This window comes from Harmonia axyridis, chromosome 3 (assembly GCF_914767665.1).
Source record: "Harmonia axyridis chromosome 3, icHarAxyr1.1, whole genome shotgun sequence".
Classification (NCBI taxonomy): domain Eukaryota; kingdom Metazoa; phylum Arthropoda; class Insecta; order Coleoptera; family Coccinellidae; genus Harmonia; species Harmonia axyridis.
Window position 1 is genome coordinate 12,284,188 of NC_059503.1, and position 15,276 is coordinate 12,299,463.

Sequence of the window (15,276 nt, forward strand, 5' to 3'; positions counted from 1 at the left end):
AAAAATCTTTCAGTTTGATTGCAGCGTATTTTCGATAAATTTTGGGATAACTGTCTTCAATCATTGTGTACGATCAAACCTTTCTGTTCTTACTTTTTTGCATGATATTCTTCGTTTGGTTTTTTCAAAAACGCGCGTAACTTCATATATTTACTAAATCTATTTCATTCAAAGGACGTTTATATTAAAAGTTAAGAGCGTAGGTATTATATGGAATAGTTCAACCACATAGTCAATAATTTTCATTTTTTTCCCCTAACCATTGTGTTAAATATGTTAACCTTTTGAATTGCACCACTCTATGAAGTAATCATATATGCCGCACAATTTTTCTCGACATATTATGTTAATTCAAGAAAGAAGACAGGTTCTATCTGTCGACATGGTTAGTTGCATTTGGTTTGGAGAATCAGCAAGTGACAATAAATATTAATGGTGATAATGATTTAGGTACCTAGGTCATAATTGTTTTTTGCATAACAACCGTAACTAGCCACATTTTTTGTCAATCTATTATATCGGTTGCAAAAAAAATCAAACCCAGAGTTAAAATTAGACATTATTACGTACCTATTCAATACCATAGTATAAGGAATCCTTATACTATGTTAATACTTAGAAATGAAACTCTTATTTTATTATCGATTAAAAAATATTAATTTCCATCAAGTATATACCGGGTAAATCGAATATTCAAAAATCATTAAATTTCAGCGAGATAAAATATTTTCCTTAGTTATTTCCAAAAGCATTTCTACATTAAAAAAAATCCATCTTCTCTGGAGAAAATAAAATGTCAATCATTCATAGAAAACTTTTTCCATTTGACATTTATCACTTGGTTTTAATTCAAATTATTCGGGAGTTATGTAGGAGGATTTTCTGGAAAAATACAAATGGGGGAAGAAATTTAAGCGTGTTAAGTTCTATAGTGAAAAATCTAAATTAAAATGGAACTTGTATCGACTCCAAATCCTCATTATATTCCAGGGTATGTATTCTAAAAATTTTGAATATTTTCAGTTTCATATGGTTAAACTATTCATTCAAATTAATGTAAAAAACTATTGACTCAATAATAAAAAGCTCCACAGAAATATTCACGTCAATAATATACAGAAAATGGAATCAAAATGCATTCAAATAAATCTTCTATATTCTTGATGACTAATTGAAGAATCACATTGGAAGTTTTTTCACGTAATCAAAGATTGCAAATCATTGCATATAATTCATTTTTTTCAGGTATACCGGTTACTGTCCCCAATACAAATATCGCATTGGTGATACCTATGGCACGACAACACACAAGGTGATACTGGACCCAACTGTTCATCATGCTGAGAAACTAGTGTTATCTGATCGAACAGCTGATGACTTCCAGGTAGATTCGCACAAATATGAGAAAGACTCATTGATTATTGAAAGTTCTTGATCGCCCAATTATCGATTTTGTTACTATTTGAACGTGCAGTATCGATTTTGTAACAATGTATTTTTTCCGATACAGTTCAAGATCTTAAACTTTTTTTATATAGAAAACAAATTGTGTATGGACTATAATGAAGATAGTAGGATTTCTAGGTAGTTAATTTACAGAATGTCCCAAATTCGATGATCACTGACAACGTCTCGAGAACTGAAAGAGTTAGAGAAAAAATGTTTTTTTTTTAAATAATAAGATACCAGAAAACTGATCATAGATTTCTTGATTCGTTTTCCAGTTACAGGGTGTGTTCATGAAAAATAAGAATATCAAATTTTTCGCGATATTTTGTTTCTGTTCGAGATATTTCAAATATTCTAAACTTTTTTCATCAGTTTTCATATCCTACATTTTTCCACTTTCTTAGCGAACGTGGTGACTTTGCTGTAGAATTTTTAGGTTTATCTCAAGCTCTACCGTTCTGCCGAGTGCCTACACATAATTATTCTCACGCGGAGTCGTCGGATTGTCATCTTTCATTTAATTTTTTACAATGGATTTATTTACATAACTAGTGTCACCTTGAATATCGGAACCAATACAAGACTCAATTTTCAGGTCACAAGGCCCCCAAAAAATGAAATTGATCTTGTTAATGCTAGATCGAGGTTTGGGGATGTTGTCTACAAACATCCAGTTATTCCTGGATATGAGGGTAAGTTCTTGAGTGATATCTATATAGATATATACTGAACAATGCAAATTAACTGAAAATATTAGTTTATGAATAAAAAATTTTAGGCCGTTCCTATAATATTGCTCCCTTCTATTCAAGACTATACTCTACAAAATGTATTCATATTTTCAGTCAGACGAACAATGTTCTAAATAGAGGGGTTTTCAGTAAAAGGTTTCCTTTTGATGAAATTTTCCATGACCAATTTGCAGATTTGTGGATTTATATCCTCGATATAACTTCACGAATTCCATCTTTATGGTCTTGAATTGATTGGGGAGCATTGGCATAAATCGTATCTTTCACATGGCCCAAAAAAAAGTCTGAAGGTGTTTAATCACAAAATCTCTGAGGCCAATAATTCGAGAAATAACACAGCCATCAGGAAACTTTTCTTTCAAAATTGCGATTGTTTCGTTGCTTGTGTGACACGTAGCGCCGTCTTGTTGAAAATGAACGTCGTCCACATCAATATATTTCAATTCCGGCCATGAAAAATCATTAATGTCTTTTTTGGAATGCCTTATTCTCAAGATCGACAAACCTGGGTTTTGGTCAACACTATACGAACTACAGCAGCAATATTCTCAGTTGATTTTGAGATACTCACACGCTTTCGATTCTTCACATCACTTACCTGTCCCAACAGCTCAAATTTTTCCACCAGTGTCACTATTGCCGGCCAAGAAGATGCTTCACGACGAACACAAAGTGCTTTTTAGTTTTTCGAACTGTGGCTGCAAAATTTTCACCATTTTTGTAGAGAAATTTAATAATTTCAATGCTTTGTTAGAGCGTGTATCTTTCATTTTTAGTAGTGGCGTAGTTTTTTCTTGTCAAATGTCAAAAGATGACAGCTACTCATATAGCGGGCTATTCAAAATGAAATCACTCATTGGAAAACCCTTTATATTACTCTACTCAACTTCATTTTAAGAAAACGCCGAATGAATCAAATTTTATTTTTCAAGGCTTTATTCCAAGAGAACACGGTAAATTTGGGCAGAGGCTATCGGTGCAAGCCACTGAAGCACTTTCGGATTTCGAAAAATTGCAGAGCGCTGACAGGACGGCCTTGAACAATTTGAAGCGCATAGGAGCCTTGCAAGATAACACATGGGATCCGAAGAATTTAGAGGACAGAGAGGTTATCAAAATATTATAACACTGATCCTTCAATATATTTATTATTATTTTTTCTTATTAAATCTTGTGCTGTTTCAGTTGGCTCAGAGTCAGTTCCAGTTACCTCTGCTTGAAGTGAGGCCAGAATGTGCTAATATACTACGGAACCTACCAGTAGATGAGGCGCCTCTGAGTCCACCCAGGAGTTCACAGAGTCCCTATTTTATGGACAATACTGATCCCGGCAAAAAATTAATCAAAGGTAAGAACTGCATTTTATTGAATTTGAATTGAAACATAGATTATTATTACTCTGAGTTTATGATGTAGACAAATTCAAATCCGATTAGAAGTTCATCAGCACCTTCTATGAACGAGAAGCAATACTATCTAAAAATTCACCAATACAAATCTACCTCTTTCGGAATTTTTATGAACTATAAAAAAAGACAGGGGCGGATTGATGCAGATTTTGTTCAGTCTAGCTGTAAATAGCTAGTAAACAGTATTTACTTTACTATAGCTACTTTACTTCTTCGGAAAATCCTCGACAACAAGATCCAGATCAAATCCTCTTCATTATATGCAAAATTTAATTGATCTATTAACAAATTTTTCGGAAGGTGGGAATATTTTTATTTATTCACATCATATCAACCAAAAATTTAACTTGGAAAATATTTTGCTTTCATTGTATTGGTGGATAATTTAATTATATTTCTCAATTTCTCATATAAACATTGAGTAGAAAATGAAGATTCTATAGGTGCTCTTAAGTGCCCAAATATAGGAAATTCGAGAACATCTGGATAAGAGACGAAAGGCTGTATGCGAGAAAAGAGAAAAATTAATGTATATTTATGCAATCATTAATCAATTCAGTAAAACTAAATGGACTTTCAATTTTTTTGGTTTCTTATTTTCTTCTGTTTGTTTAAATGAGAATCCCAGGCAATTTCGTTAATATAACCATGAGGAATACCTTTTCCTGTTGTTATCTAAAGAAAAATCGGCCATTGGTACTACTATATGTATAATCTGTATGCTGCATACAATCTTGTGGTGCTGTAAGAAAAGTATTTAGAAATTTTGCACCATGTTAAAGACAGTTAGCTAAATCTCCGAGATAATTTCATAGCTGGAAAGTTTCGTCGATGCTTCCGTAACCATGCAAACAATTCACTCGATCTTTCTAAACCCAGTGCGTATGTCAAAACTTGGCGGCTTCCATTTTCAACTTAGATTTATCGTTAAATGAAATCAAAATGTACGATCGACTTTATAATTCTTTTTCACAGCTTCAGAAATACCGTAAGTTCTTTTTAAAAGCAAATTAAATGAACACAGATTGTATGACAATACACAAGTACCTAAGATCCACTGTGAACTCGAAATTTTTCATATCCCATTATAATATTCGAATATTTTTTGAACCAAGAAGAATATTATTAATATAATTTCTCTATAATAAAATATCATTTTATTCTACAACGCTCTTTTTTTTTTATTAAACAATACGCAAAAATTATCAGTTTATCCATCATTTATAAATTCCTTTGAAGTCTCCAAGTTTATTACAGTTGAGAAATTCTTGAATTGTATTTTTCATCGATTTTGAAAATTCTTGATTCTTTTCCAGGGTTCGCAGGCCATGTACCTTTCGGATATGCCAATTTTGGAAAAACGAACGAAGCCATGACTAATAGCGCTCTCTGCGACTTCACTTCAAACTATCGCAAGAGATTGAGTACAGAATGGTCTCCGGTCAGCATAAGTAGACCAGATCCACCTTTACTGATACAACCTTCGGAAATTTATCACAGACATGTTGGACAACTACCAAATTACTGTGGTCACATACCAGGAGCTATATTCAGGTAAATCGAAGTGGATTCTGGTTCAAGTGTGGTATTTTTCGGTTTTATCTCCCCGAACTCAGCCCTATATCATTTCTTCACGATGTCTGTATTTTTCGAATCTTGAGCTGGAAATGGTATTAAGAGATAAGATTCAAGTCTGCCCGACTTCAAAAGTACAAGTCTTTCTGTTCAAGTGTTATTGTGTTAACGGTCAGTCAGATGAACAGAATTTAATTTGATCCAAGATGGTCAGTAGTTGAACTTTATATTTTGACACCAACATCATGACATTTATGTAGAACAAGGGCTCAAAACCAAAATAGACATGCTATTAGTCTACACAAGTGATATGTCCTAGCATAGTATTGACACTAACTAGATCACAAAGCCAACTAGGCTGTTCCAGTGAATTTGTTAAAATACCTTATTGTTTCAGATTTGGAAAAACCTATGGAAACGACACAAGAGACGCTAAGCGTTGGCTTCGAGGAGATTTCAGCTCTTGAATCAAATAACAGGAACATAAATCACTGTTCGCTTATTTGCTTGACATTGAGATTACACAATGAAATTTCAATTAAAAAACATTTTATTCAATATCAAATATATAAATATCAGACAGGCACCTTGTAAATTTTCAACAATATGAACAGTCAATCAAGTGAAATCAGGTTACAAAAATTATGTTTTACAAAATTTGAGGAACTATCAAAATCCAATATTGTCTTCTCAAAATTCTTCAAGATTTCCAATGAAGATTTGTGCTGTTTCGATCTCAAATTTTTGTAACGAAAACCATTCAGTGCTTTACACAGAATGTAATGTAACCATAAAATATTGCTGTATGCATTGAAATTCTGCCAATAGTTCCTGTAACAAGAAAACTTTGTTAAAAAAAAGAATTAATGAACCTTTTAATCCAAAAGTCGGCATAAGTAACCCACAAACATAAATTGAAATAACAAATCACTGGGGTTATAAAAACATAGTTACCTATTATTTTCTCGCATTTTCCGGTAAATATCAAATTGATAGTCTCCCTTTGCAGTAAATAGGTCCTCATCTTTAGAAATATCATTGAATATAATAACACCATCACACTCTACACGAGACAGAGTGAAGTCGATTATAGTGGCTTTAACACCTTTATTTTTTATAATAATTTCTTCGCCATCTAGAACAAAGACTGTATTTGATTCTGTGGTTGGTGTTACCAAAACATTGCCCCAATGGAGGTCCCTATGTTCAAAATGCAGTTCACTTTCAGCCACAGCCAGAGCACAAGTTACCTAGAATGAAACATTTTTATAATTATTTCAAAAAGTCTATCCTGAGAAACAATTGCAAATTTTAGATGATTCCAGATCTCACAAAAATTTGATAGTTTCAGTTTCAAAATTGGTTTTGTCTGAAACTTTTTTTTTTGAAGAATACTTTTTGTGGCAACTGTATTTTGTAGGCATTAAATGAAGACCTTTACATAATATTCAATGTGTAAATTTGAGGTTGTGAAATATAAACAATCTTAAAAAATAGAAGAATCACTGCCCAATTCCTAGAAACTGTATTAAGAAGAAAATGAAAGGAAATTAAGTATTTACCTGCTCAAAGACAGATAAAGCCTGTTGGGCATTATTAAATTGAAAAGCTTCCAAGTCTTGGCCCGCATTAGCTAGTTCAAGAACAATATACAGCTGGTCAGCAAGGAATATTTCAGGTGAATCATTTTCAGAATTTTTATTTTCATCGTATAACTCCCAAAGCTCCAATAATCGATCTGGGTAACATCCTTGTACACAATGGATTTTCTTCATCTTAACAAATGCATCAGTATTGTTACGTTTTGCCATTCTCAAATTGCTCAATTCCATAGATATAATGATCTCGGACAAAATCTCCCCAAATGTTTTTTGCTTCTCAAGATTAACGATTTGGTTTCCTTCTATCGGTATGACCTTCATCACAGTGGTAGATCCTTCTTTGTCTCGTTTCATGAATACTTCCCCAAACACTCCTTCTCCTATCTTCTGACAATGTTGAAGGGCACTGTAAAGGATAATTTGAAAATTCATGATTTTAACAATCAATTGACATTATAGTTGAAAACTTTCTAACAATCATAAAATACTACATAAAACTACAAACTTTTGAGTTAATATCAATATTTTCTATCCTGATCCTCCTAGGACTCTGTGAGATGACTCACTGATAAATGAAGATTAAATTATTTGTCAGAAATATTAATGATGTTAGTGATTTATTCATTTTTCTGATTGTACTATTGGTTAATTTTCTACTTGTGCTTAATATTTGATCAGACAGAATGTGTTGGGAATCAATCTGTCGCTATAGTTAGAAATAATACTTGTATTTAATGTGGGTTATATCAATTGCATCTAATTCACGTCAGGTAAAAATATATCATATCCTTGTATAAAATTAAATTCTATATCAATTTAGCTGCATTCTAATATATAAAACTAATTACCTTCTTGGATAACATTCTTCGAAATTTAAAGGTTTTGTTTGACCACATCTTTTCAATACAATTTCTCTGGCAGTGAGCTGAACGGCAGTATTTTTAGTAGGGCTGATGAGATAATTATCTACTGGTCGAACATTCGGGAAATATTTTTCAACTTTTTCCAAAGACGATCGTCGAATCGACTCTCGTGATACATAACCTGTTGAAGGATCATACGTTGAGTAGCACATACACCTGGTTCCCCTAAACTTGATTTTTTCAGCCCTCAAATTCATGCAATAGCAAACAACGGCAAAGTGACTGATTCTTAAGAAAATTTATTCTCAATTCACTTTGATGAAAATAACAAATATTGCACAAAGTAGTCGATGACTAATGACCTGAAAGCTGGTAATTTTATTCAAACGTCATATGATATAACCTTGGACTTTCGCTTCTATTCTATAATTTGGAACACAGAAAACCAGGAAGGAGAGTTTTCGAACGAATACAAGCGCAAACGAAACGCCATCTATGGTATACCCAGAGTATTTCATTACGCAGTATAGAAAGTATGGATAGATAGCATGATTTCTATACTGTTTTCATTACTTAAATATTTTATTACTTATATATTACTTTTCGGATACTGCTGATTTTTTGGTGCAAAACCACTGGGTACACAGTACGCCAAATATTATGATAATAGTAATAAACTGCCTTTATATGACGTATTGTTTTGGTTCTGAATTCGTAGCTGTAGATTGTACTTTTATTTAGTTTTTGTGAGATTTTTCTTAGTAACACTGTATTCTAATTAATGCAGAACAAGTGGTCAAGTCGTGTACGTAAATTAATTTACACTTTACCAGTATAAACTAGAGCAATCACACTTTTTTGAATTATTGAACATTATAGATATAATTATACGCAGCTTGTGGATATTCCATTACATCAGAAAATTAAAATTCTTATCCAATATATCACAGTAGATGGTATACATGTTCAATTCATACACTATTTTATTATTAAAAAATATTTCAGTGAAGGTTGACATACCATGGGCGTAGACTGGATTTGGCAAATCTAATGCTATTCATATTATGTACTTTGAAAAGACATGAGGTTGATACTATAATTTTATGAATGAATTAAAATTGCTTTATTATGGCTCTTTGTAACCAAGGAAGATATACAATTTATTATTCTGCACCTTATTGAATAGTGTCAGACTGTCAGCTAACTCCGCAGATCAGTTTTGCTGGGAGAAAATCCGACTCAATTTTATGTGGCAAACATTTTTATTATGTATTGAACCTTAGAACATTGATATCTATATTCTCAGGTATTGATCTGTTTTAGCTGTTACTAACTCTTAATTGATCATGATAAAAACAAGTTTTTGTTTTTACTACCAAAAATATTATATTAACGATTGGGGATTGAATAGTACAACAGTGCAATTTCGAAGTTTCAAGTTGATCATCAGACACTGAAGATTCTACAAATTGTACAGAGTATTTGTATGAATTCAGGTACCAAAAAGGTGACGAGAAAACTAAAAGAGTGCTATAAAATATGGCAATGAAGGAGAAAACATTTTTGGCCGTTATGCAAAATATGTAGGATTTCAGGTATTATTTGAACAAGTTGAATATTTTGGAATAACACAATTCAGTTTGTTTATTCATAATTTCAAAACAATTTCTATGCACTAATTTATAAATTTCCATAGATCCTAAATAATTGAGTCTCTTGCTTTTCGATACAATCTTCAGTCTGAGGATGAACTTGAAATAAGTTCGAAATTGCGCTACTACACAATTTAATCCCCAAATCGTTAAAACCATATTTTTGGTAGTAATAACACACAAGTTTTAATAATTGTAAATAAATAATTTATTATGTTTGATCCATCCAACAGCTTTTTATTATTTTATTATTTGCCAAAATTATTGTTTCAGCTTTAGAAAAAAATTCTGATATGGATCACTTTTATTCCTAACTAAATAAGGCTTTATGTTCCAGAAATTTCACCAAAGTTTGTTTTAATGGGTCATACTTAAAGTGAGTCATGAAAAACAGTTATTTTACATTAAAAAATATATGTAAAAATAGTATGAATAGCGAAAGAATTAAAAATGTGTACTAAAAGTATTCAGAAATAAAAACACATATATCACTGTATTTTTTCGATCTATTCTTCTTATTGAATTCTTGTTTTGTTTTCACCAAACTCCTCCCATCAGTATTTGAGAAACTTGATGCGCTACACCACTGTAAAAACCAAAACCAGAATCCGCCATATGCAAACACCACTCTCCAATCGCACTTGAATGAGCAATCACCTCATGTTTTTCTAAATTCAATCTTTATTCCATAGAATCAGACATGCTTGTATAATTATTTTTTTTTGCGAAACTAAGTGGATAATGATTTCTTCAATATTACATTAGTAATTGGAGAATGAAGTTCTACACAATTATACAAAAAATTTGGGATGATTTCTTAACGTCCAAAATTTTGTAATGTAACAAAAACTTTATATTTTATGTTGTAAATATTGTAACGAAGTATTCAAAATTCATTATTTTAAATAACACCCCTTAAACAATGGACTTTTCATTTGAAATATAATGTCTCAATGTTTGTTTTATTCAATGCCATTTCAATTCAGGAAAACTTTGTCAATCTAGGAAAATATAAAGATATATACTCACCAGAAACATTGTGAGCGAAATTTGCTAACTCGCTCTGATCAGTTTCACTGGGTGCAACAGGAATTACTTTGACAGATTGTCTTCTATAAATAGTTATTCGACTAGCTGGATTGGTTGTTTCTGTAATTGAGTTTAATTTATTATAGATTGCTATGATTATGGCTTTAGTTAATATAACTTATATCTACAGGTTTCTAGTCTTAGTTTCCTATAGACAAGTCATAAAAACACAGCTACAGTTTTAAAAATATTGTAAGATATTTATTCAAAGCAAGCGTTGAGCTACTAATAATAAAGATAATAAGCATAACAACTATCCTAAAGTTACTATATTGAAATGATGAGTTTCATTACAATGAATATATACCAAAATATCCAAATTTTCAACAAAACTTTTATAGCTTTTGGCAACATGAGAATATATGAAAATTGATACATACCTGAATTATTTATATGATCTTCCAAACTTTGTTTGAATATAGCAACTGATCTTCTAAATTTCTTTCCTGGTTCTAAGCACACAAATTCGGTCCTCTTAGGTATCAAATTGGTTTCTTCAAGGGCATCACCCTCTTCACTTGAGCAATTTTCAATTTCATGCTTATTTTCATTCATAATCACCCAACATTCCTTCATTTGTTTTTTAGGTGTATTTCCATCCTTTACTGAATTTAACTCATTTTTATCACTCAATCTCACATCTTTCATTCGTTCCAATATCACAAAACAGTCTTTAATTTCAACATTTTCTTTGGTTAATTGAGAATTAGCTTGACTTTTTTGTTTCAAGGCATAATTCTTTTTGACTTTGTTGTCAACACAACTTTCAGGCTCATCTATATTATAACTAGTTCCAGTTGAAAATCCTTTAAAATTAATTGGGGAATTATCAACTAATACTGAATTTGTAAAATCAATTGGACTATTGGAAATAGAAGACCCATAGTTTGACAACAATCTTTTTTCTAACATAACTTTTGGGTAGTTATCAAATAATTGTGAATTTGTCGAATGCTTAAATTTGTTCAGATTAGCTGATTTTTTAGTGAATTTATTTTTTGACAAAATTTTCCTCTCCAACGTAACCTTTGGTATTTTTCGAAAATGTTCACATTCTAGAGAGCACTTATGCTTTTTACTACTCCTTAAAACTCGGATACCTACTTCATTTGGAGATAATAATGGCGTCTTTGGTTCGGACAATTTCTGTTTTTCAAGTGATTTATTCTGTTCTGAATAAGAAATATTCAGACTCTCATTTGTACTTGCCAGTTTATCTATGAATTCTGATCCATCAAGTGATGTTTTTAATTTACTTTCATGAAGTGAGCTTAAGTCAACAACACTAGTTTTGAATGATGGCAATTCATCTTTCTTTGAAATTGGTTTACGTCTAGTAACAAATGCATTGGATATTCTTTTGACATTGAAAAATTTCAGATTCACAGGTGTTGAACATTTGCTTATATCTTTGATAATATCTTCTAATTGTGGAATATGTTTGAGTATGACTTGGGTTTTTCTAAAAAGTTTGCTCTCTTTTCTTCTTTTAAATGAATATTTCCTGTCAACTGACTTATTTTTAGAGTCGTTGAAACTGCTTGGGCTTGGACATCGATTACTCCATTCATTGATTATTCTATAAGATTTATTCAAAAGGCATGAGGAAGATATATCTTGGGAACTCCATTGTCTTTCAGGAGTGCTGAGGGTAGGAGAAGCTTCTATGAATTCTTCAGATATACTTTTTCTTCTACTTGTTGATATATTGATTGGTACAGAAGTATTTTTTTGCAACTTGAATTTCTTTGTTGGTTCTGACTCTGTTTCTAGATTCTCATGTGATACTGCAAAAAATTCATTAGATCATTATAGTATTTTCATAAATACACTGATAAAATAGGGTGAATATGAAATTGAGATAGAGACAATAATCAAGCATTTATTGAAACCAAATTTTACAAAAGGAAACTTTATATTCTAATGAATTATATGTAGCTTGTCAAACAATATAAAAAAATATTGAATTTCAAGATATGCTTTTAGGAACACTATATCCTTTACTTCAGCTGAAGATATAATTGAGTACATGTACATTGTTATTTAAAATTGATATATCTAGGTAAAAAAAAGCAAGCGGTCAACAAAAAACTGGCCTAGTAAGTCAATTTAATTTTATAAACATTTTTAATTCATTAAGTGAAGAATGAATTCATCAACAAAAATAAAAATGCATTCGTCAATACAATCCAGAATATACCTAAAAGACTTAGTAACAGCCACCTAATACTAATATTAATGTAGAAATTCTTCTAGTTATTTTGGAAAAAATTAATGCTGAAATGCCTATATTGACATAACTTAATTATTGTTAAATAAATGTACTCACTAGATTTTGTTTTGTCTATAAAAGATGAACTTGGGAAAGTTGACAATAGTCGACTCTTTTGTTTCCTTAAGCGATAAGATGGGACATGTGGTGTGGATATTTTATCCACAGCATTTTCAAAATTACCGTAAAAACTATCATTTGTACTTAAACCCAAAGAATTCATCAAGTCTAACTTGTTCTGGAATTCAAGTTCATTCCTTATATTGTCAATAGAATCATCATATTGCTGATGTTCATCTTGCGACTCTTGGTTGACATATTCCAAATTTCTTTCTAATATGACAATAGGAGAGCAAACTGATGTAAATGTCGTCACGCTCGATTCTTTGGCCTGTTCATATGAATTTTCACAGGTATTGTTACTTCCACTAACTATTGAAACATTTGAGTCTTCATTTACAGTTGAATTATTCTCAGGGAACTTTTTGAATTGTACATCATTATAAAATTCTCCTTTCAATAAACGATCAAATGTTGTTTCCGTTGATTTTTCTTTGTCAGATCCCGAAGCATCATTGGTCGATTCCAATCTTTTCCTTAAATTTACTGCAAGAAGTGCATTCAAAGCATGACCTGATGCAGGAATTTTCTTCTTATTTTTTCCATAAGTTCTAACTGCTTTTATTGGGGCCATAAGGAGCAATGGTAAAATGAAATGAACAATAAAAAAAAAGGGCTACTTCATATTTTTAAATATTTTAAACAGTTTTATTATTAACTTTTGAACGTCATAAACTATCAGTGATAGTCAGTGATTTTAGGTTATGTTATTGGTACTTTATATCTACTTTTTTTTCAAAAATATATATTTCTAATTTATATTAACATTCATGAAGTTATAATGCGTAGTCTGGAAAAAGTAATTTTTCTCATATTAGGTGGATAAAAACATCATCCTAATTCGCGATTCAACGGTAGATGCATCCTCAGTAAATGCCTACTTTTTGAAACTTGGCGATGTGAAACTTTTTCAACAGCTGTCTTGAATATTTGTCTTATGTAATATTCAAATTTCATAAAAATCTTTCAAGAATTTTGAATTTCTTTTTAAAATGTTTGAATTTATAAGTACATGTCATTTTATATCTTTCAAGACTTATATTCCTCTATGACAAATAATACTTCAACTGTCACTAATTCCATAGAACATTCACATCTGAGCTTCTTGGGTGCCATTCCTCCTTTTTCCAGATAATATTCGGGTAAGGTAGGTAGATAATATCTGAATTTATCTGTATTTTCATTGTAGATCCATTGTAAAAAATTTAACTCTTGTTACCTTGTTTTATTGAATATTCTTCATTTTAACATATTTTTTCTTATTTCTTTTTCGAAATTTATAATGGTTATGTTTTTATATTTTAGAGATCACCATGGGTTTCACCAAGTACAATCAGGAAGTGTGGAGGAAAAAACAAAGTGATGTCCTCAGATATTTGTGTAGGATAAGAGTCTACAAATGTAGGCAGATGACCACTCTTCATAGGGTACCTAGACCCACTAGACCCGACAAAGCTCGTCGTTTAGGATACAAAGCCAAGCAAGGTAATGTTGAAAGTTATAAAGTTATTGAACTGTTATTATTTATTGGTAGTCCGGCTCATTCGAAGTTCGATGTGTGGCCTCGTTGCTGAACTTATTTAGCTGAAGTAACTTCTTAATCAGTTTTTCTGTTAATTACAACTTTGTTGCCTAAACGTACATCAAACAACTAACTGTTAAATCCTTGCCCAAGAAAGTATCATTACCATTACTTTCAAAAATGAATTCTTATATTTCTCTGAAGAAGGGAAAGAGATATTCCTGTCTATGTCCAAGATTAGAAGTTTTATTCGAAAACTTTCTTTTTCATTTGTTGTTGAATTAATATTTATACAAATGATCACTGCTTTCAAATCGTTGATCTTCTTTACTGGTAAAAATCTTAAAAATAATTGAATTAATAGTATTATGATATTATATTTTGCAATTGCAATTAATTATTGTAATTTCTCTTCTAGGCTATGTCATCTTCCGCGTTCGTGTCCGACGTGGTGGACGTAAACGCCCAGTACCCAAGGGTGCTACCTATGGCAAACCCAAAAGCCATGGAGTAAATGAATTGAAACCCGTTCGTAATCACCAAGCTATTGCTGAAGAACGTGTAGGCAGAAGGTGTGGTGGTTTGAGAGTATTGAACTCTTATTGGATCGTGCAAGATGCTCATCATAAATATTATGAAGTTATTCTCATTGATCCTTCCCACAATGCAATCCGTCGTGATCCTAAAATTAACTGGATCGTGAATGCTGTTCATAAGCATCGTGAACTGAGAGGAAAGACCTCTGCAGGTAAATCATCCCGTGGTATTGGTAAAGGACACAGATTCTCTCAGACTAAGGGTGGTTCCCGCAGAGCAGCCTGGTTGAGGAGAAATTCCTTACAATTACGCAGAAAGCGTTAATTTTATATTGTTAATAAAGTATGATAATATTATTATGTTTTATTACTCTTCCTATGTAATAATCATTTGAATAGATGAATATTGACTTGATAAGACAATTTGATCTTTTTT

At 31.4% G+C, this 15,276-nt stretch overlaps 3 protein-coding genes across 4 annotated transcripts; 2 read left to right on the forward strand and 1 right to left on the reverse strand.

The window, feature by feature from the left end:
- The first annotated feature begins 811 nt into the window (after positions 1 to 811).
- On the forward strand, positions 812 to 5,769 carry LOC123674465 (UPF0605 protein CG18335-like). Its single transcript, XM_045609341.1, has 7 exons — positions 812 to 991; positions 1,246 to 1,384; positions 2,045 to 2,141; positions 3,134 to 3,309; positions 3,387 to 3,549; positions 4,927 to 5,164; positions 5,583 to 5,769. The coding sequence occupies exons 1-7, from the start codon at positions 951 to 953 to the stop codon at positions 5,650 to 5,652; spliced, it is 924 nt and encodes a 307-aa protein (XP_045465297.1). The 5' UTR covers positions 812 to 950; the 3' UTR covers positions 5,653 to 5,769.
- On the reverse strand, positions 5,718 to 13,486 carry LOC123674461. The gene is made up of 7 exons (XM_045609331.1): positions 12,720 to 13,486; positions 10,771 to 12,177; positions 10,331 to 10,450; positions 7,635 to 7,830; positions 6,748 to 7,192; positions 6,140 to 6,435; positions 5,718 to 6,016 (listed from the first exon to the last, which is right to left on the reverse strand). Exons 1-7 carry the CDS (start codon positions 13,354 to 13,356, stop codon positions 5,800 to 5,802), a joined length of 3,318 nt encoding a protein of 1,105 aa, XP_045465287.1. The 5' UTR covers positions 13,357 to 13,486; the 3' UTR covers positions 5,718 to 5,799.
- A 306-nt stretch (positions 13,487 to 13,792) lies between these two features.
- Positions 13,793 to 15,197, forward strand: LOC123674466 (60S ribosomal protein L15). 2 transcript variants are annotated; one of them, XM_045609342.1, is made up of 3 exons: positions 13,793 to 13,929; positions 14,088 to 14,267; positions 14,723 to 15,197. In XM_045609342.1, exons 2-3 carry the CDS (start codon positions 14,096 to 14,098, stop codon positions 15,163 to 15,165), a joined length of 615 nt encoding a protein of 204 aa, XP_045465298.1. In that variant the 5' UTR covers positions 13,793 to 13,929; positions 14,088 to 14,095; the 3' UTR covers positions 15,166 to 15,197. The 2 variants fall into 2 exon arrangements, with proteins under 2 accessions (XP_045465298.1, XP_045465299.1); XM_045609343.1 differs by having other exon boundaries at positions 13,831 to 13,924.
- Positions 15,198 to 15,276: the final 79 nt, after the last annotated feature.

Excerpts from the sequence above, each read along its gene's own strand:
- LOC123674466 (XM_045609342.1), top strand. The coding sequence starts at position 14,096 with ATGGGTTTCACCAAGTACAATCAGGAAGTGTGGAGGAAAAAACAAAGT. Across the intron at positions 14,268-14,722 it reads AGGATACAAAGCCAAGCAAG|GCTATGTCATCTTCCGCGTT; the intron begins GTAATGTTGAAA and ends TTTCTCTTCTAG.
- LOC123674461 (XM_045609331.1), bottom strand. The coding sequence starts at position 13,356 with ATGGCCCCAATAAAAGCAGTTAGAACTTATGGAAAAAATAAGAAGAAA. Across the intron at positions 10,451-10,770 it reads AGATCATATAAATAATTCAG|AAACAACCAATCCAGCTAGT; the intron begins GTATGTATCAAT and ends ACTCAATTACAG. Across the intron at positions 7,193-7,634 it reads GAAGAATGTTATCCAAGAAG|TGCCCTTCAACATTGTCAGA; the intron begins GTAATTAGTTTT and ends TATCCTTTACAG.
- LOC123674465 (XM_045609341.1), top strand. The coding sequence starts at position 951 with ATGGAACTTGTATCGACTCCAAATCCTCATTATATTCCAGG. Across the intron at positions 1,385-2,044 it reads GAACAGCTGATGACTTCCAG|GTCACAAGGCCCCCAAAAAA; the intron begins GTAGATTCGCAC and ends CTCAATTTTCAG. Across the intron at positions 3,310-3,386 it reads AGAATTTAGAGGACAGAGAG|TTGGCTCAGAGTCAGTTCCA; the intron begins GTTATCAAAATA and ends GTGCTGTTTCAG.